Source organism: Anabrus simplex, chromosome 2, assembly GCF_040414725.1.
Source record: "Anabrus simplex isolate iqAnaSimp1 chromosome 2, ASM4041472v1, whole genome shotgun sequence".
NCBI lineage: Eukaryota > Metazoa > Arthropoda > Insecta > Orthoptera > Tettigoniidae > Anabrus > Anabrus simplex.
The window spans coordinates 20,824,658-20,851,992 of NC_090266.1; the positions used below are offsets into that span (position 1 = coordinate 20,824,658).

A 27,335-nucleotide genomic window follows, 5' to 3' on the forward strand; every position below is an offset into this window, starting at 1 on the left:
TCCGTCTGAATCTTGTGAAAGTGAAACAACTTCTGTATCCACTGCCTCCCAAACTTGCACTGAGGTAACTAGTGATACTGTTCCCCTGGGATCTTCTTCTGCTCTCTTTAAAAGTGCTTCTCTGCCTGTAAGTAATGCATGTAATAATTCTTCTATAAAAGTTGGTATGTCCTTTATTCCTATGGCACCTAATAATTCTACTGTCTCTTTGTGTCAACCTTCTGTTGCTACACAACCTGTTTTGCATGCGATAATGCAAAAATATCCCCCATGTCCAAGTGTCACCTGTATCAAATGCTTCGGTGGTTTCCTAAATGTGTGAAAATGTTTCACAAATGAGAATATCTGCACCTGTTTCATTGCAGTCCAATGCTAGTCCTAACCTCACTTTGGTTACTATGCTGCTGTAATTCCTTCTCAGAACCACTCTAGTCCTCAGGTACATCCTACACTGGCTGTCTCCCAGATTTTTTCCAATTTACCTCACCCATTAACTACTGTATTAATGGTGTGTCAAAGTTCACTGCTAACTAGGTTGATGAAGTCATTTTTTCCTTCAATTTTTAATTGAATTTAAAGATCAGCCTATTGTATACAATTTAAATAGTGATAATTTCTTCCAAGTAGCTCTTTCTGAGCATATCATTAGAGACATTTCTGAAAGATCGACAGTGGATCAGTTTCATGCACATTTACTTGAATTCTTTATTCCTTCTCGTGCCTTGTCTTCCTTGGTACAAAAACATTATTTCAGAGTGCAGCATTTGAATGAATCGTTAAGTTCTATGCTAGAATTTTTATGCTCAACTATTCTGAGTCTCAAATGGTTGGCAGCATTGTTGAGGGTCTGCCCCTAATTATCGGTCGTATCTTGCTCTCTCACCGCGACCAGCTCCCTTTGCTCAATTGGAAGCTCTCACTGTTTCTGCCGAAGGTATTAGATATGCCGACCAGCTTCGTGTTGCGGTGGCTCCCCCTCCTCTGAGCATGTCCTTTCCACAGGTTACTAAAACCACCGCTTCTCTTTCTTCCAAGCCACGTAATTCTCGTGCATGTTTTAATTGTGGTTCCACTGAACATTTCCAGCGGAATTGTCCTAAGAATGGGCCCTTAAGCAATTCAAATCCTGCCGTGGGTGGTCCCACTGAAAATTTCCATAGCAATTATCCTAAGATTGAGCCCTTAAGCAATTCAAAACTTGGTGTAGGTAGGGTCACTTCCACCAATAATTCTTGTCAATACTGTGCTCGAATAGGCATTTTTCGAGACAATGCCCTCGCAATTCTTCTGGGTCTGGGCGTTCTGGTAATGGTAATTCTAGATGACTAACCGCCAATTCTTGTGCCAAACCTCAAAGTGTAGCTTCATGTTTCGTTTGTTATCACTGTAGGTTAAATGATGATTTACACAATTCCGTGGCTGATGATAGGTCTCAGTCCGACCCTAGTGTCAATTTCCCACAATCTTGTGGCATTTCTGCTATCCCTCCTTGTAAATTGCCGTACTTATGCTTAGAGGTGATCAATGAACCTGTCTGTGCATTGGTAGATGGAAGTAGCATCACATTGATGAGTGAGAATTGGTATAATTCCATGAAAACTGTTTGCAAGTTCCCTTCTTTGAAACCTGTATCTTTAACCTGCCATATGGCTAACTCTAATTCCTTGAATGTGATTGGATGTCTGGATGTCAAAATAAGAATCCGTAATTTCACGTGGAAAATGCCTGTGCTAGTGGCGAAATATTTATCTTGTCCTTCCATTCTGAGTGCAAATTTTATTGCGAAAACTGGTATGATTTTAGACCTTCAGTACAATGAGTTCCAGTTTAAATTTTCCGTTAGAATTTGTAAGATGTGTAATCGCTCACCTATTCTTCCTTGTCATGTCAATGCTTTTTCTGAAGACACAGGTGAACCCAAAGCTTTTGATTTTCATCATTTGCCCGATGATCAGGCCAACCAACTTAAGAATCTTTGTGATAAATTTCCCGATGTATTTTCCGATAAGTTAGGTGTAACCAATGTCTTGGAGTACAAAATTGAAGTCACTGACAATGTACCTGTTTGTTCTCCTCCATATCGGTTGTCGCCTCCTATGATGAAAGCCCTTAAGGCTATTATCGACCAAATGCTGCTGATAGTGTAATACGTCCTTCTAAACCTGCTTATTCTTCTCTCATATTTCTCGTCCCTAAACCACAGGGTAGTTTCAAGCCTGTAGTTGATTATCGGATGTTCAATAAGAGAGCTGTACATCAATCTGATCCCCTTCCTGATTTGCACTCTTGTTTCTCTTGGTTTGCTCATGCCACAATGTTTACCACTTTTGATTTGAATCAGGCATATTATCAGATATCTCTTGCTGAGGAACCCAAGCACCTCACTGCTTTTGCTACTGACTGGAACCTCTATGAATTTGAACGCGGCCCGTACATATTGAGTACAGGCGTTGCTGTCCTTGCCTCTTCACAGCCTGTTCTATCTACTCGAACTTGGGCATTTAGATCCGCTATTATCATAATATTATCCTCTTGTACATGGTCCTCCAATTTCTCAAGGAACTCTTGCTTTTCGTCATTATTACATCCCGTCTGCAAAGCATATACTTTGATTATTGTGAGACTGTTACTGCCAAGTTTTACTCTGGCTTTGATCGTTCTTTCATTTATATATGTGATATCTGTTATGGCTTCAATATCTTTATGTAGCACAAATCCAACTCCATTCTTTGTTTCCTTCTTGTTAGCATGACAGTATAGCTTTACCGTGAAACTGCGACCTGTCTGCCCTACATACGATTTTTCGCACTGGTAACCTAAATTTGTAAACCCCTGAACCTAAATGTTTGTCTATTCCTAGGGAATTAACACTATTGTAGTTGAAAAATTTTTGCTCCATATTATTATTAGTTGAGAGCCTCCGTGGTGCCTCTCACCGCTGGGTTCCGTGGTTCAAATTCCGGTCACTCCATGTGCGATTTTTGCTGGACAAAGCAGAGGCAAGACAAGGTGCTCTTCAAATGTTTCACTGAAAATAACTAAATCATCCAAATATTTTAATACAAATTTGAACTTAATGTCTGACAAAACATTATCTAGAAGCGGAACAGGTTTTTCTCCAGGTACTCTGGTTTTCCCTGTCATATTTCATTCCAGCATCACTCTCCAATATCATTTAATTTCATCTGTCATTCATTAATCATTGCCCCAGAGGAGTGCGACAGGCTTTGGCAGCTGGCATAATTCATATCCTCGCCGCTAGATGGGGGCTTCATTCATTCCATTCCTGACCTGGCGCATGACAGGAAACAGGCTGTGGATTTTCATTATTACTAGTTGAGTACACAATTTTTTAGTTATGTTTTGTGAACAGATTCGTTAAAAGTGAACCTAGTATATTTATCTTTCTTCTTTATCTCAGGTGTTAGATTAGTTTGAAACTTCTGTTGGAATTTTCCGATCATTTTATTTATTTACCACATTAAGTCTAAAACCATTATATTGGGCTTGTTTATGAATAAAGAGCAGTTCTTTTTAATGTCCTCCGCAGAAGAGAGGTATTTTGAATGCTCTGTATATGTGGCTACAGTAAGCTGAACTTTTTTGTGACTATGGATGTAACGAGTGGTTCTTTATCATAGTAGGAGTAAAAGTGGGCTTCCTATGTATCTTAAAAGGAAACTCCTCCTTATCCCGGCTTATACTTACATCCAAAAAATGATATTCACTTGAACAGGTTAAAATAAATTCATTTCCCTTCCCATTTCACCACCCTATTCAACCCTCCACACCGATTTTAATTATTTTAACATTTTTAAATTCATATAGTTTTTAAGCATAACAAGGTACTCATTAAGATGTTTTTCAAGAAGATAAAATATGCTTTGTAATTTCACATATGCATTGTAACATAGCTGAAGACTTTCCCAATGGAACGAAACATGTACTATGCATGATTAATTAGTTTGCTTAAAGCAAATATAAGTATCAAAAAGGTGGATATTTACTGATATTGATTCAATGTAAATAAGATTTGATACAGGAAATGAAGCTGATTTCTTGCAATAAGCGGTATTTTCCAAGCTGTCAGTGGAGAGATGGCGTGGAATGATATTCAGTAGACGAATACGTTTGAGTGGTGTTTTTGTAAGTAGGAAAGATCACAATATGAAGATAAAGTTGTAATTCACGAGGACAAATTGGGGCAAATATTAGTTTATAAGAAGGGGAGTTAGGGATTGGAATAACTTACCAAGTGAGATGTTCAATAAATTTCCAATTTTTTGAAATCATTTTAAAAAAGGCTAAGAAAACAACAGATAGGGAATCTGCCACCTGGGTAACTACCCTAAACGCAGATCAGTAGTGACTGATTGATCCTGTCTCTGCAAGGACACTGTTCAATACATTCTACTATGACATGGAATGGGAACTTTTCTCAACCACATACAGAGCTACAAGTGGTTGTGATTTGACACATGATGTAGCTTACACTAATAATCTGTAAATCCCTATAACAATGATTTATTATTGAACAGTATCCTCCTTATTCAATACATTATGGTTAACATGAATTTTAAAAACCCATATTTCACATTTGTCACATCTATTCATGTTTTGATCCTAATTGGATCATTTCCAGTAGATTGCTAAAATTGACATATATAAATATTGTAGTTTAAAACATTTAAAATTGAAGCAGGAATGATGTTATAACTGTTAGATTGTTCTTATTAAGAAAAAGCTCATGCTCTTGTAAGATCATGTGAAAATCTTCAGTATGCACTCTGCGAAACTTGAAGAATTTCACCTTATTTTCTGGACATGGCATAAGCCCAAAAAGCCTATAACATGTCTATGATTTTTCGTAACTGGTTCACTGCCAAGAAGGATTACCATAATTGCATATGTCTTGGTGGAATGATTGCCTGTAATTGGAAAGTTGAGATAAATTGAATGACAAAGAAACAAAAAGTATAGTCTCAGGTGTTTGTGAGTAATAAAGTTAAAAATGAATGGGGTTAAAAGTCAGGTTGTGAATTTCACAAATATGAAAAGTCTTCTCAGCTTTAATTACTGCATTGATAGGGTGAAAGTTCCTTTTGGGGATCAGTGCAAGTATCTAGGTGTTAATATAAGGAAAGATCTTCATTGGGGTAATCACATAAATGGGATTGTAAATAAAGGGTACTGATCTCTTCATATGGTTATGAGGGTGTTTAGGGGTTGTAGTAAGGAGGTAAAGGAGAGGGCATAAGTCTCTGGTAAGACCCCTAAGTAGAGTATGGTTCCAATGTATGGGATCCTCACCAGGATTACTTGATTCAAGAACTGGAAAAAATCCAAAGAAAAGCAGCTCGATTTTTTCTGTGTGATTTCCGACAAAAGAGTAGGGTTACAAAAATGTTGCAAAGTTTGGGCTGGGAAGAACTGGGGGAAAGGAGACGAGCTGCTCGACTAAGTGGTATGTAATATACATAAAAAAAATATTTTATTTTACTACCACCTATTGTATTGAATAGGTGGTAGTAAAATAAAATATTTTTAATGTATATTATATGCTCCTTTCAATATGGACCTACAATGATTTTCATTACTTGTAATAAGTGGTATGTTCCGAGCTGTCAGCGGAGAGATGGCGTGGAATGACATTAGCAGATGAATAATTTTGAGTGGTGTCTTTAAAAGTAGGAAGGATCACAATATGAAGATAAAGTTGGAATTCAAGAGGACAAATTGGGGCAAATATTAATTTATAGGAAAGGGAGTTAGGGATTGGAATAACTTACCAAGGGAGATGTTCAATAAATTTCCAGTAATGATTTGATTGAAGTTGTGACTAACCTCCTTTTCCCAGTTGAACGATGTGTTTACGTGTGTGGTTTTGTGCAGAGGTCTTGGCAGGAGGGGAGGAGACTGAACTTGATGTGATTGGTAAAGGTGGAGCAGGTGAAGTTATCATTGGTTGAGGGTGGGACCTTTCATTATAGGATGCAAATCTACAAAGAAACGGAATAAAAGTTTCAAATAAAGAATCCAATTTTTCATTGCATTCAGAGTTAATATACTGATCGTGCAAGGGGCCTCTTTGTGACAAACGAGATTCATCTAATATTTATATGTGCAATTATGGTTATACTTATTAGCAGCAAACCAAATTACGAAATATCAATTAATAATCAGATACCGCCTAGTCCAATTAGTAGACTTAACTAATGACACATCAAGAGGATATTACGACAAGTGCATAATGAAGATTTTTACATAATCTTATAAAAGCATGCACGTTTTTTTCATAAGAATTTTTTAACATTCATAACATCATTCTTGCTTCAATATTAAATGTTCTTAGCTACAATATGCACACGTCAATTTTTAGCAATCTACTTAAGATGATCCAATTAGGATCGACATATGCATAGATGTGACAAATGTGAAATTTTAAGTTTCTTAAATTCACATTCACCATAATGTATTGAATAAGGAGGATACAGTTCAATAATAAATCATTGTCAATATGGAAACATGAAATTTATATTTTGTGGTATGTAGCCTACATGCAGTCCAAAATGTTTGTAGCAGTTAAAATCTTGGAGGAAGTATAGTTTTGCTTCTTTTGCTGGATAATGCTGTACATCAATGAGTTCAGCAATTTCTTCAGAGAGAAGGAGAACCTAATGTAGTCGTAACATTTGACGACTCCCAGAACAGAAACAAGGACACAAGTCAATGTGCAAATCACACCCTCAAAATTTAAAGCAAGTCATTTCATGTGAAAGCTAGTTACTGAATATTTACATTTGACTTTATGACTTATATAAAGATACACTAGACATACCCAAATAGGAAGGTTTCAACAACACAGCCAAAGTATCATAGAATCCAAGATCTGTCATGGTAACATCAGGATGATCAGGGACCCTTGCGTCTTCAGAAGGATGGACGGATGCTTCAGAGGGATAGTACCCAAACTGAATCTGAAACAAAACCTAAAATTAAAATGCAAGCCAAGCATTCAATCATCAAATAAACTGACAGAAATATTTATTTCTAGTGTAATTGAAATACGTCATCACATTTGATCACTTTACCTTGGTTTCTTCACTAAATGGCCATAAAGGAAATGTTTGGACTCCTTACCTACCCATACTTTTACAAATCAAACAGGTGTGATCTCAGTTAAGATCTTGTCAAATGTATACTCGTACACTTCCTTCGAAGATGCACTACTTCTGGAATTTCCCCACAATTTGTTCAGTTCACACTGATTAATTACAGGTAACATGGAATTGCCAAGTTATCATTTGAAAATATTTATGAATCTTTCAGGCATTTCGTCCCAAGTTGATCCTTTCTCTGGATCCTCCTGTGCTCCTAATACTAGTGATTATACCCTTGTTGATAATTCCACTTCACCTAACATGAGGATCAAAGTGGTAGTCAGGCGCACTTCCATTAATCAGAGATATACCCAAGTTCAGGTACGCACTATTATTATTATTATTATTATTATTATTATTATTATTATTATTATTATTATTATTATTATTATTATTACTATTACTATTATTATTATTATTATTATTATTATTATTATTATTATTATAAACTTCCCCCCCTTTCCCCTAAGGAAGCTGCCACAAGGACAAACCATACTAAACAGAAACTAAAAATAAGGAATCAGAGAACATGCACAAGTTAAGGAAACACATTTAAAAACTAGTTTCTCAAGGGTAGAAGAAGTTTGCACAAGAAATTTACGTACTGCACGGTGAGTATCAGCCATCCAAAATGGCTGACTGCAAAATCAATCTCTTCTCAATGGCTGATGGCTGTAGTATTGTACAGTAGGGTCCTTGTGTACAGGCAGGTTGAAAGCCTATCATGAATCAATCAATCAGTGATCGGCATTTAGGGCTGTTGCCCATATAGCAGATTCCTTACCAGTTTTTTTTTTACCTAATCTTTTCTTAAATATTTTCAAAAACTTTGAAATTCATCGAACTTTTCCTTGATAAATTATTCCACCCCTTTACTCCTCATTCTATAAATGAATATTTGCACCAAACTGTCCTCTTGAATTTCAGCTTTATTTACATATGATTTTTCCTACTTTCAAATGCTCCCCTCAAGCTCATTCGTCTACTGGTGTCATTCCACACCATCTCTCCACAGACAGCTCGGAATATACCACTTATTGCAAGTTATAAATGAACCTTTTACGTGAAGTTATTTTCATGTCTTCCATTTTATAGATATTTCAAAGAAAATACTGTTCAAGAATTTTTAAGAATTCAACCCCAGTAGCCTAGTGCTTTTTTGTGATTTTAACCTTTCTTCAAACAGCTGAAGATGCCCAATAAGTGAGCAAAACATGTCCTATTTTATTGTTTTCAATATATGTATATAATTACAAAAATTATTTATAGTATTGATAAGTTCGACTCACTGAAAAAGGAAAACTTCATTTTCTACCCATTTGAAGTTACATACCACTTAGTTGAATATCTCGTCTGCTTACTCCCAAGTCTTCCCAGCCCAAAGTTTACAACATTTTCCTAACACTAGTTCCCTGTCAGAAATCACCCAGAAAAAATCGTGCTGTTCCCTTTTGGATCTTGTACAGTTCTCGTATTAAGAAATCCTCGCGTGGGTCCCATTTACTGGAACCATACTCCAATTGGGGTCTCACTAGACTTGCACACCCTCTCTTTTACATCCTTACTACAACCCCCAAATGGCCACAATGATGTGAAGAGTTCTCTAACCTTACTTTATAACCTGGTTAATGTGATTACCCCAACAAAAAACACTGCTTACATTAACAGTGATCCACCACTCCATCAACAGAGAAGTTAAAAATGAGGACTTTTCCTTTTGGTGAAACTTACGACTTTTCAACCCGTTTACCATCATACCATTGTCCACTGTCCATTTCACAACATTGTATAGGTCTTTTCGCAGTCGCTCAAAATTTTGTAGGCGATCATCTTACTGTGGTACACATCCTTACGGAGTGCATGGACCTGGTTGATCTGCGCCGTAGTCTAAAACTCCCATGTACCATCTCCCTCATCCTGCGAGATGACGAGCAGTCAGCAGACCTCGTCATCCGCTTTATGAGGGATAGTGGTCCTTTTTATCGTGTGTAATGATGTCGTTTGTCCTAGTGTATTTGTATTAATTGCGCTTTTATCCCTCTACCTCATTTTAGTTTGCGTTGCGTATTTTAATGTGTGTTTTTAACGTCTAACGTAAATTATATATATATATATATATATCTGTAGTTCCAGGCAATGCCTTCTTGCTTTGTTTCCTGTATTTTCTCTTATTTTATTAGATAAGGCACTGCGAATTAGATCCACTGATACTCATTTTTCTTCACCATTTTTTTTAAAACTCTAGTCAGTGGATACATTTTAAAATTTTAACTATCATATATCATGTCATCCATCTCATTCCATTAGGGGCCGATGACCTTCGATGTTAGGCCTCTTAAAACATCATCATCATCAGCAGCAAAATCCTGTAACTCATTTACTACTCTATACAGTATAACATCTTTCGCAAATAGCCTTATCTGTGATTCCAGTTCTTTACTCATCATTTTTATATGTAAGAAAACATGATGGTCAATCATCAATCAATCATCAGTGATCTGCATTTAGGGCGGTCACCCACGTGGCAGATTCAGTCAATTTTTACCTCATTTACATTTATTTGTAATTGTTTACCTAGCTTTTTCTTAAATATTTTCAACAAAGTTAGAAATTTATCGAACATTTCCCTTGATAATTCATTCCAATCCCTTACTCCTCATCCTATAAATGAATGTTTGCTCCAATCTGTCCTCTTGAATTCCAACGTTACCTTCATATTATGATCTTTCCTACTTTTAAATGCTCCATTCAAGCTTATTATACTACTTATGTCATTCCATGCCAACTCACCACTGACAGCTCGAAACATACCGCATAGTCCAGCATCTCGTCTCCTTACTCCCTCGTCTTCCCAGTCCAAAGTTCCCAACATTTTAATAACCACTACTCCTTTGTCAGAAATCACCCAGAAAAAATTGTGCTACTTTAATTTGTATTTGTTTCCATATCAAGTAGTCCTGGTGACAGTCCATTACACTGGAGCCACATTATCTGTGGTCTTACCAGAGACATATACGCCCTCTCCTTTACATCCTTACTACAACCCCTAAATACCCTCATAACCACGTGATGAGATCTGTAACCTTTCTTAATAACCTTGTTAATATGATAAACCCAATGAAGATCAATCCTTATGTTAACACATAGGTACTTGCATTGTTCCCCATGAGGTAATATCGCCGGGCTGAGTGGCTCAGACGGTTGAGGCGCTGGCTTTCTGACCCCAACCTGGCAGGTTCGATCCTGGCTCAGTCCGGTGGTATTTGAAGGTGCTCAAATACGCCAGCCTCGTGTCGGTAGATTTACTGGCACGTAAAAGAACTCCTGCGGGACTAAATTCCAGCACCTCGGCATCTCCGAAAACCGTAAAAGAGTAGTTAGTGGGACATAAAGCAAATAGCATTATCAATTATTATTATTGAGGTAATATCACCCCAGCAACACAATGATAAAAACAGAGAGGACTATTTCTCTTGGTGAAACTTACAACTTTTTCATCCTATTTACATTCATACCATTGTCTGCTGTCCTCCTCACTACATTGTGCAAGTTCCTCTGCAGTCGGTCACAATCCTGCAACTCATTTACGACTCTATACAGTTTAACATCATCCGCAAATACCCTAAACTGTGATTCTACATCTTTACTTGTATCTTTTATATATATAAGAAAACAAAGGTCCAATAACACTGCCCTGTGGGAATCCCCCTCTCAATCATTACAGGATCCGATAACAATTCATCTGCTCTAATTCTCTGAGTTTTATTTTCTACATAAATCAATTATTCCAGACCAGATATTTCCTTATGTAAAATCTGAAGAGTGTTCATGATAATGTGCCGTATTAGTATTACATGCCTTTGCTGGCAGGACCTAGTGTTCACAGTGCACTATGTCTTCTGGTATGGGCTAGAGCAATATTGTTATTTTCATTGATCTGTCTCTGTGTTATCCTTCGCCTTGACAATATGAAAGTGACTGAGGTATGAGCGATGCTAGTAATGCCATTCCTTCTGCAGCCAATTCCTGCTATGAATGGTGTGAAAACGTTGCTCATAGGGACGGTTGGTGCATGCATTTCAGTGGGCTTGGTAGACTGATATGTAATAGTAACTTCTGGCTCGGTGAGGAAAGCAACGGGAAACTACCTCACTCCTCATTTCCCTAGTACGCCTCTTCAGTGATGCCTAGGCCATCTATGACAGATGATGGCGGAGCTGCTGAGGATCCAACCAGCCTTAGGGCTGAAGACTGAACATACATACATATACATACATACATACATACATACATACATACATACATACATACATACATACATACATACATACATACATTAGTATTACAGTAGAGTCTCTTCGGGAGTCTGTTCGGATTACGAAATTTTCAGATTAACCGGAAAATATTTTCTAACAATAATGTTCTTGTTTTTACGTCCCGTTAACTACTTTTACGGTTTTCGGGGACGCCGAGGTGCCGGATTTTTGTCCCGCAGGAGTTCTTTTACGTGCCAGTAAATCTACTTACACGAGGCCGACGTATTTGAGCATCTTCAAATACCCCCGGACTGAGCCAGGATCGAACCTGCCAAGTTGGGATCAGAAGGCCAGCGCCTCAACCGTCTGAGGAAAACAGTTTCTACAATACAGTACATACTGTATTTTGAAATGTCCATTCTTTAGCAGTTACATTAATAAAATACTGTATAAATTACAGTAGGATAGTTAAGAACCCGTAGAGGAGAAAACGACAATGAAAATGACATTAGCGAGTGGATGGAAGCTGATGTCGTCAATTACAAACAGACCAAGAAATTGTACCTATGGTGGAGAAAGAATCTGGAGTTGATGAGGAACAGAGTGACGACAAAGAAGGCCACAATGAACAACTAGTGTCAATGCCACGGCCGCCCTAGAACTTGCCATACGCTACGTCGAGCAACACTCCGTTGCTACGCCCACTGATGTGATGTTTATGAGACGCTGGTTTAACACTGCATCTTCGAGTAGGTTCCAATCACAACGGCAAAAGAAACTAACAGACTTTGTATAGATAAACAACCAGTGAGTGATGGTTTATGATGTGTAATTATGTTTACATTAAGTTATTCTAGTAAAATATGACTAATAAAATGCACGTAAATCTTCATTCTATAATATGTTCTTTCATTTCAATAAGGAGAATTTTTTTTTTTAAATTGAATATTTCAGTTCGGATTAACCGAACTTTCAGATTAACGGGGTTCGGATTAATGGAACTCTAGTGTATTTATCTACCAGAATTCTGGATAGAAATATGGAAGGTTTAGTGAAAAGGGGTGAGCCCCATGTAGACATGAAATGTTTCAAACACCTATACTTAACATTAAAAATTATTAACAATATTTATGTGGTCTACAAAATACATAAATAATGCTGTGTGAAACATAACCACACTGTTCATTCATTCTCTCTATTGACAGTAACTTTTCACCCATTCATTCCCCCACAAACACAAGCACCAGTTTCTTTAAACAACACTTTTGTTTATGTACAACTGAAATTTTGGAACAGGCAAGATCTTGACATCCTAACAGTATCACAGCACTGCAGAGCACCAAAGGAATCCCTTCCGGAAGGCAGAAAAAGGGGTAACTCTTCCTCCACTCTGAACTGAACGGTAAACAAAGAATAGACATTGGAAGATATCAAGATCTACAAGGCAACGAGGGATTTTCCCAGGAAGAGCAGGTCAGTCGTTGGCTATTGACTCAGTGGCAGGTAACGTTATTGGACAAGGGAAGGAATGACTGTTAATTATCTTTTGCACGTGGTGCTGTGCTCCCTGCAGCTTGTGCTGTTGTGGCATGCCAAGGAAGAAGACCATACTTTAGAACAGGCTAAATCATGCAAAGGCAGGCTGACCTTATACCTTGTGATCTGTAGCATCTTACATTCCTATACAAGAACACAAGGATTTTGTTGCCTTGCACCTTGCCTCTTCAAACTGTACATTTGTTTTTAAAACTAGTTCCCAGCAGAATGATATTTTTCACTAGTTTATAACTGTTCATGGAAGGATTTGATATCTACTTTTTTCATATATTTATATTTACTGTACATTCAAGCTATTTACACAGCACATCAATAGGTTCTTCACATTCTCTTGTAATCCTAAAAAAAGCACAGTGTCCTAACCATATTGGGCCACTGATGAGACAACCGAGGAGATTGTGCACACAGATAGTGAAGAGAAAAAGTCCAACTACAGAATCCTGCATTACTCCAGAAGTTACTGGAATAGCCTGTGATCGAGCACAACCATACACCATACATCCATGAATTCGATACTCCAGGAAGGATCTCATTAATACCAATAAATTGCCTTCTTTGCTGAGCTGCTGTATTTTTTTTTTTTTTCTTTTTAACGTCGCACCGACACAATAGGTCTTATGACGACGATGAGGCAGGAAGGGGCTAGGAGTGGGAAGGAAGCGGCCGTGGCCTTAAGGTACAGCCCCAGCATTTGCCTGGTGTGAAAATGGGAAAGCACGGAAAACCATATTCAGGGGTGCCGACAGTGGGGTTTGAACCCATGATCTCCTGAATACTGGATACTGGCCGCACTTAAGCGACTGCAGCTATCGAGCTCGGTATGCTATAGTTTCAACAGACCAGGCGAGTTGGCCGTGCGCGTAGAGGCGCGCGCCTGTGAGCTTGCATCCGGGAGATAGCAGGTTCAAATCCCACTATCGGCAGCCCTGAAGATGGTTTTCCGTGGTTTCCCATTTTCACACCAGGCAAATGCTGGGGCTGTACCTTAATTAAGGCCACGGCCGCTTCCTTCCAACTCCTAGGCCTTTCCTATCCCATCGTCGCCATAAGACCTATCTGTGTCGGTGCGACGTGAAGCCCCTAGCAAAAAAAAAGTTTCAATAGAAGTTATTGGTGTGACACCTAGTCAAAGGCATTGGACCATTTACTGTGACAGAGTCAATTTGTCTCATCAGGTTGATCCAAATTAAACTGCCTATTGATATTTTGTGGATGCAACTGTTGTAAGATTCATGAACGAGTTTCTTCGTGTCATTCCTCGCTCTCTTGTAGCTCACCTAGTTAAGGTCGTTGGTGCAACTTTTCTGGTTTTTGTACAATTAATTCCTTTTCCTGATTATTTTTATAATGTTCTTAGCAATCCATAGAGAATACATCTTAAGGTACAGCCCCAGCATTTGCGTAGTGTGAAAATGGGAAACCACAGAAAACCCTCTGCCAGGCTGCCGACAGTGGGGTTCGAACCCACTATCCCTCATATGCAAGTTGACAGCTGTGCATCCCTTGCTGCACAGCCAACTCACTTGGGGATATGGTAAAGACTCACAATATTATAACAGAGTGATAAAGAAATTAAGGAGGAGGTGCAGATTGGAAAAAAAAACCACAATTAGGAATGGTTGCGGAAGTAAGGAGAGATTGAGGTAACTCACTGGGAAACTGAATTTTTTTCAAGAAAGTCAGCTAGGGGTGTCATGACAGCAAACATAGGTAATTCACTAACTGTTATATGAATTTTAGGGAAATATAAAATGTTATGTAGAGGACCATTAAGGCAGAAACAGGTTCCAGGAAGGACATTCCAGGCATCGTTATGGAACAAGGCGAGTATATATGTGAGGACTTGCAGAAGGCAGAATATTTAGTAAACAGTAAGAAAGATAGTGGTATATAAGGATAATGTCCTGGTTGAGAAGCCGATTAATACGGGCAAAATACCGAAATTAACTATGCTAAAGACATTTACATAAGAAGTTAAAAGCTAGAAAGTAGCAGATTTTTGGGGATATACTAAAGGCAATCAATGGGTTTAGTGTCATATCTGAAATACTTCTTTGATTACTCTTTGTGTGAACGGGTGGGTTGCTATAGCAGTCACAGTGTACAAAGGAAAAGGTGATGAATATAAAGATAAAGAAGATTATTACAGTCCATTCAGCTTGATGTGTGTTGCTTGTAAGCTCTGGGAAGTCTTTCTGACTGTATTAAACAAATTTACAACATTACCAACTGGTTTTATAGAAGGCAGTTTGGGTTTAGAAAGGGTTATTCCAGTGAGGCTCAACTTGTAGGATTCCGGAAAGATATAGCGGATATTTTCAGTTCAGGTCAAATGGGTGGTATCACTATTGACCTATGCAAGGCTTTTGATACGATAGATCGGTGAAACACTACCGACTACTAAAGAAAATGAGGGCTACTCGACTCGGCAAAAGTGTGATTCCATGGGTGGCTAAATTTCTGCAAAGTAGAACTCAGAGAATTAGAGTAGCTGAAGCATTATCCGATCCTGTAATGATTAAGAGGGGAATCCTACAAGGCAACATTATTGGGCCTTTATATTTTTTTATGTAAGTGATATAAATTATATAAGAACAGAACTGGAATTGCAGCCAAGGCTTTTTGCAGATGATGTTATACTGTGTATAGTAGTAAATACCACATTTACGCGTTTAATCGCCGCATATTTTTTAAACATTTTTCAGGCACGAAATTGGGGTGCGGGTTCAATTTGCGTTAAGGTTGGCAACAGGCTCCTGGCTCACCCAGTTTTTTGATGTTGAGTCTACAGTTATGCTTTCTGTAACTGCAGATGGAGGAAACTCCCCTTACATCATATTTAAATGGAAAATAATTCAGACTTCTAATTCTAACCTGCCTTCACATTTTTAAAAAATAGCATTTTACAGAGCAATTAAACATTTCTCCGCGTCATGAGAGAACGCGTCTTCCAGAGCGTGCAGGGGCAGCTTTCGGCACTTTCACTCACTTCGGTGTGACTCTAATGTGTTTCATAGTTGAAGCTTGAGTGAAATCTTAATTCTTTGGTATTCAGCGTTTTAAGGAATGCTACAATATCACGTAGCAGGAAGTGTGCTGAGGAGCAGAATCCGTGAAAACTGGTGATGCTGACAGTTGGCGAAAAAACGTGGCTCACAATATTATAATCAATTCGTATGCACCGAACAATATTATCAATGCCGATGAAACTGCATTTTATTAAATGCCGAGCTCAAACGGACTTGTGGTACCATACTGTGTTGAAATGCAGACTGAAGTGAAAGACTTCCTCCCTCGTCATAAGAAAGTTCGATAAGCCACGATGTTTTAAGGGCATCAGGCACTTTCCACCAAGTACAAGGCATGTTATAAATCTCATTTTTGGTCCGTATTGAAAATTTATGACAATCATGTTCATGTTTGTGTTCACGCCCTCACGTTGGCTTTATATTATTACCACTTTGGTTTTCCACTAACATTTTAAATGAAATGTTTTAATTGCAATTTTAATAGAAGAAGTTTTAGTCTCCGACAGATCATAGTTTAATCATTGACAGTGTTTCCATTAGCATCTTTATATATTGTATCATTTTTCACATTTTTATGTCCCGAATTTTAATAACTGGCTAAACTTTTAGCTTCCACTTTTAATATTAGTTGTACTCTTGATGACTGTTTTTAGGCTGAAGATGCCCTTAAGTGAGGGCAAAACATGTCCCATTTAACTGTGAGTCTATTTATGTAACCACGATAAGTGAAAATAAAAGTATTGAATAGGTGGATTAAATTAAAACACCTTTATTGTTGTTGAACAAGTACAAGGCATCTAAAAATGCAAACAGTACAGTAAACCAAAAAAATAAAGCACTTGCACAGGGGAGCCAGCATTATTTGTCCTCGTCCTTGAATCATGTTTTATTTCTCTCATTGAGTGAGGTTATGTTTTCCACTGATTTATCCAAGTGCATTATTTGAATAATGTAAATGTACTTTGTTGTATATATTTCGGAAATAGTTTTTTCCATGGCATTTGAAAGGTTTAAGCTGTGAATCAAGGTGATTGCATGCATTAATGGGTCTTTGAATACTTTGTTACGTGGTAAGGGTTGGCATTTGGCCATGGCGGGAAGAGAGAAATATCCTACAGGCTAAATCCACTTATAAACTTGTCCCAACCTCATTTATTCATGAAACGTCCCTTGTATTATATATAAGACTAGTGGCTGGACGTAACGCACGAGCAAAGTCCATCAAATACAAAGAAGAAGAAGAAGAAGCAAGAGACTTCCTACTTCCTTCCCTCATCATAGGTAAGTTCTCCAAACCACGATGTTTTAAGGGCATCAGATACTTTCTGTGCAAGCACGAGGCATTTAAAATTCATACAGTACAGTACTCCAATTCATAAAGCACTTGCACAGGGGAGCCAGTATAGATTTCTCCTCACCTTTGAATAACTCCTTGTCTTTCGTTGCGTGTGAGGTTATATTTGCCAGTGAATTATCGAAGTGCTTTAAATGAATACTGTATACGCACCTTGTAGGATACATGTTGGAAATAATCTTTTTTCATGGCATTTGAAAGTTTTAAACTGTGAATCAATGCTAATAGCATGCAGTAATGGATAGAGAATATTTTGTGACGCAGCGAGGGTTGGCATTTCTGAATTATAAGTTGGCAGTTAATTCGAAATCCAATTTCTGCATTCCTAAGACTTTGAATTAACGAGGTTTTATTGTATGGCAAATTAAAATCTGAATTCGCCGGCATATCTGTTTCAAGTGTTTACATGGCACGGAAAGAATTATCCAACAACGGGTGTTTACTATCTGAGTAAAAAGAGACTGCGTGTGAGAAGTGTTTTAGACCAATACACCAATCCTAATCACAATATTAATGACACTACATAAAAAAAACCAACATAATTTTTCATAAAGCCATTCCTGTATTAAAAAATTACTATCTTAAAACAGTAAACAAACAGAATACAGTACGCCTCAAAAGACCGATGAATCACAAGCCTAACCCCACACCTACCCCTACAATAGCCACTCCCCTTACCCCTCCACCCATACCCCTCGCCACAGCCAACACAAGTCCCAGACGTACTCGCAGTAGTACGCAGCAAGCTCTTAAACACAACGCCGCACAACCTCGACAACAACAGCAGTAAGTACCCATCTCACCTCCACACACAACTTCAGGCATTCCTTCAAACACACACTATACTTATACTAGTTCATCTTTACAGATAACAGCAAATCCACAACACGAATACAGACAAGAGATAGGTCGCTACCAACAAACTCCTTTTAATCGAATTTAAAACTGAAGACTTTACTGTCTGCCTTAAAACTCGCCAAAAAATATATCAACAGTTGAACCAAAACAGTACTTGACAATCGTATGACAAGAGTTTTCGCCACAAACAGGCATGACATATACTAGCCAAACGGAACATTTCCAAAGATCATTTTATGCAACCAAATCAAAGTAGACACAGAGGTGCAAGAATTACAAGGAAGCTGAAGGAACTCCACAGAGCATGAACTCTAAAATTTAAACAGTGTTTTAACATTATACATGTACCTTATATTTTAGTGTGCTTAAACTTATCAAGTGTTTTATACTATGTTTCGTGTATTTTAATATGTTTAATGTGTTCAATGTGTTTAATGTATACACAATAAGTTTTTAGTTTACTGTAGCCTTTCACTGCCACATTGGTCATAGATACAATTCCAACCCCATATAGACAAAACAGCTGGATAAAGGGAAATAATGATGATGATGATGATGATGATGATGATGATGATGATAATAGACAAAACATTATGACAACACATTTTATCTTTAACACCATTAGACATCCGGATGCTCTAATTAATAATAACATCTTTGTGACACACACCAATGTCTAATGGCTACAATATTGTAATATATCAGCTGATGATGGCCATAGGTGGCCAAAACTGGTACTGATGTGAATCTGTTCATAATAAATAAAGTATTGATAGGTGGAACATCTTTCTTGTCTATATAAGTGTTTTAGACTCCGAGTGTGACAAATTTGTAAGTCATTTAGGAGAAGATTCTAGTGATGCAGGAGACAACAAATCTTCCGATCTGCAGAGAATTGAGCCTATTGCAAGTCCTTGCTATTTGTTTTACGTCACACCAACACAGATAGGTCTTATGGCGACGAGCGGTTAGGAAAGGCCTAGGAATGGGAAGAAAGTGGCTGTGGCCTTAATTAAGGTACAGTCCCAGGATTTGCCTCGTGTGAAAATGGGAAACCATGGAAAACCATCTTCAGGGCTACCGACAGTGGGGTTCGAACCCACTATCTCCTGGATGCAAGCTCGCAGCTGCACACCCGTAACCGCATGGCCAACTCGCTCGGTATATTGCAAGTTCAGATTAATTAAATACAGTATATGTCACGTAAGTAAACCTACTAGCTAATTTTCATGGCAAATATATTTCATGTAAGTGATAATGTACTTTATCATCTCAGACAAAGCAGCTATATCCGTAAATTTACATGTTCACATTTGCGTGAAGACCACATTGATTTCACAGAGTGATATGAAAAGTTTGTTTATGCCTATGTTACTCTTTCGATGGAAGAAATTTCAGTTCATTTAAATTTTTTTCAAAATGAGCCTTCCTCAAATTAGGGTGTGGCGATTATTCGGCGGCGGGGATTATTCGCGTAAATACGGTATGTTACAAAACTGTGGACGAATACAGAAATAGTTCAACCAATTTTTTAGACTGACAGCAGACAATGGTATTATGGTTACTTGGCATATGATGTAAACACATCAACCACTTACAAACTAATTAAACAGCTAATGTGAAACATATCATCGAAAGAGAAATACAAATGAATCAATTTAAACAATTGAGGCATTGAGTGAGAGAGTGGGCTATGCCAGAGTTGGATGAAACTGAGATATTTAGAGTTTTGTGTTTGTTCTAATAATGTGAAAAACATTCCTATTAACATATAATTTATTGTTCCTCCTCTGCGAACCATGTGACCTTGCCGCGGTGGGGAGGCTTGCGTGTCCCAATGATGCAGATAGCCGAGCCGCAAGTGCAACCATATCGGATGGGTATCTGTTGAGAGACCAGACTAACGAATGGTTCATCAAAAGGGTGGTAGCAGCCTTTCGATAGTTGCAAGGGCGGCAGTCTAGATCATTGACTGATACGGCCTTGTAATAATACTCAACATGGCTTAAATGTGTTGATACTGCTACACGGCTGAAAGCAACGGGAAACTACAGCCGTACTAACTCCCGAGGACATGCAGCTCTCTCTGTATGAATGATGTACTGATGATGGCTTCCTCCCGGGTAAAATATTCCGGAGGTAAACTAGTCCCCCATTCGGATCTCCGGGTGGGAACTACACGAGAGGGGGCGATCATCAGGAAGATGGATACTGACATTCTGCGAGTCGGAGCGTGGAATGTTAGAAGTTTGAATCGTTGTGGTAGGTTAGAGAACCTGAAAAGGGAGATGGATAGGCTAAAGTTAGATGTAGTTGGTATAAGTGAAGTACGTTGGCAGGAAGAACAAGATTTTTGGTCAGGCGACTACCGAATTATCAACACAAAATCAAACAGGGGAAATGCAGGAGTTGGTTTAATAATGAATAAGAAAATAGGGCAGCAGGTAAGCTACTATGACCAGCATAGTGAAAGAATTATTGTCGTCAAGATAGACACCAAACCAATGCCCACCACAATAGTGCAGGTCTATATGCCTACTAGTTCAGCGGATGATGAAGAAATCGAAAGAATATATGAGGAGATAGATGATTTAATACAATATGTAAAAGGTGACGAGAATCTAATTCTGATGGGAGACTGGAATGCAGTGGTAGGCCAAGGAAGAGAAGGTAATACAGTAGGAGAATTTGGATTGGGACAAAGGAACGAAAGAGGAAGTCGGCTGGTTGAATTCTGCACTGATCATAATTTAGTCATTGCCAACACTTGGTTCAAACACCACAAACGATGGCTGTATACATGGACGAGACCTGGAGACACCGGAAGGTATCAAATAGACTTCATTATGATTAGGCAGAGATTCAGAAACCAGGTGTTGGACTGCAAAACTTTCCCAGGAGCAGACGTGGACTCCGACCATAACTTGTTGGTCATGAAATGCCATCTGAAGTTGAAGAAATTGAAGAAAGGAAAGAATGTAAAAAGATGGGATCTAGACAAGTTGAAAGAAAAGAGTGTGAGGGATTGTTTCAAGGAACATGTTGCACAAGGACTAAATGAAAAGGCTGAAGGAAACACTATAGAGGAAGAGTGGAGAGTCATGAAGAATGAAGTCAGTAGGGCTACTGAAGAAATGTTAGGAAGGAAGAAAAGATCAACTAAGAATCAGTGGATAACTCAGGAGATACTAGACCTGATTGATGAAAGACGAAACTACAAGAATGCTAGAAATGAACAGGGCAGAAAAGAATACAGGCGATTAAAGAATCAAGTGGATAGAAAGTGCAAGGTAGCTAAGGAAGAATGGCTGAAGGAGAAGTGCAAGGATGTCGAAGGCTGTATGGTCCTGGGTAAGGTAGATGCTGCATACAGGAAAATAAAGGAAACCTTTGGAGAAAGGAAATCTAGGTGTATGAATATTAAGAGCTCAGATGGAAAGCCACTTCTAGGGAAAGAAGACAAAGCAGAAAGATGGCAGGAGCATCTCCAACAGTTGTATCAAGGTAACGATGTAGATAATTTGGTTCTGGAACATGAAGAGGCTGTTGATGCTGATGAAATGGGAGACCCAATTTTGAGGTCAGAGTTTGACAGAGCTGTGAGTGACCTCAATAGGAACAAGGCACCTGGAATTGATGACATTCCCTCTGAATTACTGACTGCCTTAGGAGAAACCAGCATGGCAAGGTTATTTCATTTAGTGTGCAAGATGTATGAGACAGGAGAAGTCCCATCCGATTTTCGGAAGAATGTTGTTATACCTATTCCCAAGAAAGCCGGTGCTGACAGGTGTGAAAACTACCGCACCATTAGTTTAGTATCTCATGCCTGCAAAATTTTAACACGTATTATTTACAGAAGAATGGAAAAACAAGTAGAAGCTGAGTTGGGAGAAGATCAATTTGGCTTCAGAAGAAATGTAGGCACACGTGAAGCAATACTGACTTTACGTCTGATCTTAGAGGATTGAATCAAGAAGGACAAGCCCACGTACATGGCATTTGTAGATCTAGAAAAGGCATTCGATAATGTTGATTGGACCAAGCTATTTATGATTCTGAAGATGATAGGGATCAGATACCGAGAACGAAGAATTATCTACAATCTGTATAAAAATCAGTCTGCAGTGATAAGAATCGAGGGCTTTGAAAAAGAAGCAGCAATCCAGAAAGGAGTGAGGCAAGGCTGCAGTTTGTCCCCTCTCCTTTTCAATGTTTACATAGAACAGGCAGTAAAGGAAATCAAAGAAAAATTTGGAAATGGAATCACAGTCCAAGGAGAGGAAATCAAAACCTTGAGATTTGCCGATGATATTGTTATTTTATCTGAGACTGCAGAAGATCTCGAGAAGTTGCTGAATGGTATGGATGAAGTCTTGGGTAAGGAGTACAAGATGAAAATAAATAAGTCCAAAACAAAAGTAATGGAGTGCAGTCGAACGAAGGCAAGTGATGTAGGAAATATTAGATTAGGAAATGAAGTCTTAAAGGAAGTAGATGAATATTGTTATTTGGGTAGTAAAATAACTAACGATGGCAGAAGTAAGGAGGACATAAAATGCAGACTAGCACAAGCAAGGAAGAGCTTTCTTAAGAAAAGAAATTTGCTCACTTCAAACATTGATATCGGAATTAGAAATATGTTTTTGAAGACTTTCGTGTGGAGCGTGGCATTGTATGGAAGTGAAACATGGACGATAACTAGCTCAGAAAGAAAGAGAATAGAAGCTTTTGAAATGTGGTGTTACAGAAGAATGCTGAAGGTGAGATGGATAGATCGAATCACGAATGAAGAGATACTGAATCGAATTGGTGAGAGGAGATTGATTTGGCTAAATTTGACGAGAAGAAGAGATAGAATGATAGGACACATCTTAAGACACCCAGGACTTGTTCAGTTGGTTTTTTAAGGAAGTGTAGGTGGTAAGAACGGTAGGGGCAGACCAAGGTATGAATATGACAAGCAGATTAGAGCAGATGTAGGATGCAATAGTTACGTAGAAATGAAAAGGTTAGCGCAGGATAGAGTGGCATGGAGAGCTGCATCAAACCAGTCTATGGACTGATGACTCAAACAACAACAATTTATTGTTTACCATTTCAAAGCATACATTTCAAACTCTTTAGGAAAATTATTTGCAGGGTGTAATTCCATCATTTAACCGGCTCCTTAGGCCCTTTCCACCTGCAAACCACCAAACAAAATAACCTAGCATTACTACCTATCGGTTCGCTAATACTAACTCCCCAAGAATTGCCTTCATTACCCGGTTACGATAAAACTTTTAGTCCTTTATAACAAATACTAGCAGTTACTCACGGCTTCGCTGGTGTGGATTTCGTAATTTTATAAAAGTAATCGTTACTACGACATTATCTGAAAATCCCTAAAGTATAAAAACTCACCGAAAATTGAGTATCGTTCACCACAGAAACTCTTTGTAAACCACATTAGTCTTATTGCCTTTCGGGGCCAAGATGAACATTCGACATAGAACTGTACATGTAAAAACAGTCTTCCCTCTAGTCGAAAATAAAACATGTTTATTTTAAAATGAGATCCCAAATACCTATTTCCACGTCTTTTTGAGTTTTGAGTATTACCATAAAGCAGAAATCAACCCCACCTCATAAAAAATAATTCATTTCTTCTTTCATTTCTTTTCACCACCGTTAAGTGCCTTTTCCGACAACAAAAAATACATGTTCTTTTACTTTTCAAGGATTTTCCACGTACCAAGTGTCATGTCTCCAACATGTTAAGTTTTTGACATATACCGGTATTCATCTTCAAAATTCACCCGCTTTTTCCATTCATTTGAGTCCCTTTAGTGGATTTTCCAAAAACAAAAAATACGTCTTTTTATTTTTAAAGGAGATGCAATATAACAACTAAAATATCTTCAGTTTTGAGAGATAAGTATCCTCATAAAAATAATTCAACTCCTCTTTCATCCCCCCTTTTTAAGCTTATTTTCCACAAACAAATGCGTGCTTCTTTACTTTTAAATGGGATTCCAAATACCAATTTTCACGTCTGTAACCTTCAATTTTTGAGATACAAGTATACGCGTAAAAACAATTCAATTTTTTCACTTCCTTTCACCCTCCCACTTACGTGCAATGTTTCATTATTTAAAAATGAGCTTCCAAATACCAATTATCATGACTGTAACATCTTCAGTTTTTGAGATGTATGTATCCTAATAAAGAGAATTTAACTCCTTCCCCCCCCCGAAATAATCTGGGTTCCTTTATTTGAAAAGGAGATTCCAAACACCAATATTCACGTCTTTAACATCTTTAGAGTTTTTTTTTTTTTTATATAAGTGGCCTTATACAAATAATTAAACTAATTTTTCAGTTCTTTAATCCCCTTAGGTGGATTTTCCCAAAACAAAGGAATATGTCTTTATTTTTAAAGGAGATTCCAAATACCATATTTACGTCTGCAACATTTTTAGTTTTTGATATATAAGTAGTATCCTCATACAAAGAATTCAAGTAATGTTTCATTTTTTCACCCCCCCCCCCCCGCTCCTCCAATAAGTGGATTTTCCAAAGAAGTATGCATTTTTTTATTTTTAAAGGAGGCTCCAAATACAAATTTTCACATCTGTAACATCTTTAGTTTTTGAGATATCAGTATCCTAATAAAAACAATTCATCTCCTTTTTCACCTCCCCCCAAGTTGAGTTGATTTTCTCTAAAAAATGCACTGAATGCAGTGGAATTTACCCAAAGAGGATAATTAACGAACATTTAAGTAGAAGGCACGTACCTTTCATATATTCTGTGAAAAATTCCCTTGGTCATCTAGTTAGGGTATGCAGAAAGGCATTTCAGAAAGCTTTACCAACCCCAAAAATACCAACAGGAGTGGTATTTTATCTAAGGCAAATCTTAGTGTACAATTTCGGTATTCATATATGCGACCAGAAAATTGCATTCATGTGTACGTGGGCTAAAAACGTTGCTTCGCGAGGTGCTTCACAGATTACATAGACACAGCGCACACATTGAATGCTTCTAGCTGCTTGGCATAGTTCACTCTCTCGCAGCATAAACGTGAGATGAGTAATTCACAGAAAATATGTTCTTTGAAAAAGAAAGGAAGGAGCTTGCGGAAATCTTTGATATTTTGCACACTGAAAGATGAATGTAAGCCCTACACAAGGGTACCAATAACTCGATTTTGACAAAATCTTGGCATAGCGCACTCTCTCACTCACTGCCTCAATTCATATAGAAATGTATTTCTACAGTGAATATCTGCACTGCAGGCTGAACTACAGGTGAATATCCACTCCACTGAAACAGGTGTTGTAGAGCTGAGGTCTTCTATTGACGCAAGTGTGATATCAGGTATAACTTGAAAACAATGTTCTCTCACCCATGGGCAACTAATGCAGATACCGAGCTCGAATTATTATTATGTTACGATCGTGATTATTATTATTATTATTAACATATATAATTCGCTGGGGCCATCAAGGACCCCGTTAAGTCTTGTTGCATTTGACACTGAACTTGGCCTTCTTTAGAGCCCAAATTTCCCTCATTCTTTGTGAGTGGGCCTGCTTACGCTCCTCTGTCCAAGGGGCACCGTGTCTTCTCTTCGGTTGCTCGTCTCGGTTTAGCCCGTTCGTCAATATTTTCTTGCGGATGAGATCTCAGTTAAGGGCGTCTTCAGCTGAGATATGTAGCATTTGCAGGTCTTCTTTGGTATTTCTAAACCAGGGAATTGTGGTTTTGGGGTTTGAATCAAAAAAGTTAAAGATTTCTTTAGTTAACTTTCTTCCGTCCATTCTTTTCAGATGACCGTAAAATCGTGCCCGTCTTTTTCTGATTGTGTCAGTAATTTTCTCTATTTTGCTGTAGACTTCCTTGTTGGATCTCTTTTGATGGATTCCATTCTTGTACTTTGATCCCAAGATTCCTCTCACAATTTTGCGTTCTCTTTTCTCCAGTTCTTCAAGGAGTCCTTTGTTGGCATTTAGAGACAGGGTTTCGGCTGCATATAGAACTACTGGCTTCAGAACTGTTTCATAGTGACATATCTTGGTGTTTTGGGAAAGGCATTTTTTGTTGTAGATTGTGCGGGATGTTTGGTAGGCTATTTCCAGTTTGCGTACTCGCTCCTGAAGTGCTTCCTTGTCCAGTCCATTTTTCATGATGATCTCACCCAGGTATTTGAATTTGTCTACTCGGGTGATGTCCCCGTATTTTGTATGGAGTTTTGGTGGAGCCTCTTTGATGTTAGTCATTACTTCTGTTTTCTCAAACGATATCTGCAAACCAGTTTGTTCGGCAATTTCCTTTAAAATTTCAACTTGAGCTCTAGCGGTTTCTATATCGTTTGAGAGAACAGCAATATCATCGGCAAATGTTAAGCAGTCTGTTGCGATCCCCTTGGATTTGGTTCCTATTCTCAATGGACTGTAGTTGGTTTCCTGTAATCTCACCCGCCAGGTTCTGATGATCTTCTCAAGAACACAGTTGAAGAGTATCGGGGATAGCCCATCACCTTGTCGGACTCCTGCTTTGATGTCAAAGGAATGCGAGAGACATCCGTGGAACTTCACCTTGGATTTTGTATCGGTCAGGGTGGCTCTAATTAATGCCAGCAGTTTCAAATCAACTCCAAATTCATTTAAGATGTTTAGCAGGACTTCCCGGTCAATGGAGTCGTACGCTTTCTTGAAGTCCACAAAAACAGACAAATACTGCTTGGACCTTAGTGAACAATATCTGATGATCCTTTTGAGATTTTGGATCTGTTCAGCTGTTGAGCGACCTTTACTGAACCCTCCTTGGTATTCACCTATTTGATGTTCGACTTGTGCTTCCAAACGCTCCAGGATGGCAAGTGATAGAATTTTGTAAGTCACGGGTAGCAAAGATATTCCTCTGTAGTTGTTGATGTTCTTCATGCTGCCTTTTTTGTGTAGTGGATGGATCAAAGCTATTTTCCAATCTTCGGGAAGGGTCTCCTTGTTCCAAATTTCTTCTATTTGCTTTTGCAAGATATCAAGTGATTCCTCTGGGGCATATTTCCATAGTTCTGCTACTACTGAGTCTTCACCCGGCGCTTTGTTATTTCTGAGACGGGCAATGTGGC

The 27,335-nt window shown here is 38.3% G+C and overlaps 1 protein-coding gene across 5 annotated transcripts in view; it reads right to left on the bottom strand.

Annotated features, from left to right (window-relative positions):
• LOC136863885 (E3 SUMO-protein ligase PIAS3) overlaps nucleotides 1–27,335 on the bottom strand; it is a 566,508-nt gene that overhangs the window by 314,054 nt on the left and 225,119 nt on the right. For all 5 annotated transcript variants that reach the window (XM_067140273.2, XM_067140272.2, XM_067140274.2 and 2 more), the window contains one exon: nucleotides 6,839–6,977. In XM_067140273.2, coding sequence (XP_066996374.1) covers nucleotides 6,839–6,977 — 139 coding nt within the window. The remainder of the gene's footprint in view (nucleotides 1–6,838; nucleotides 6,978–27,335) is intronic.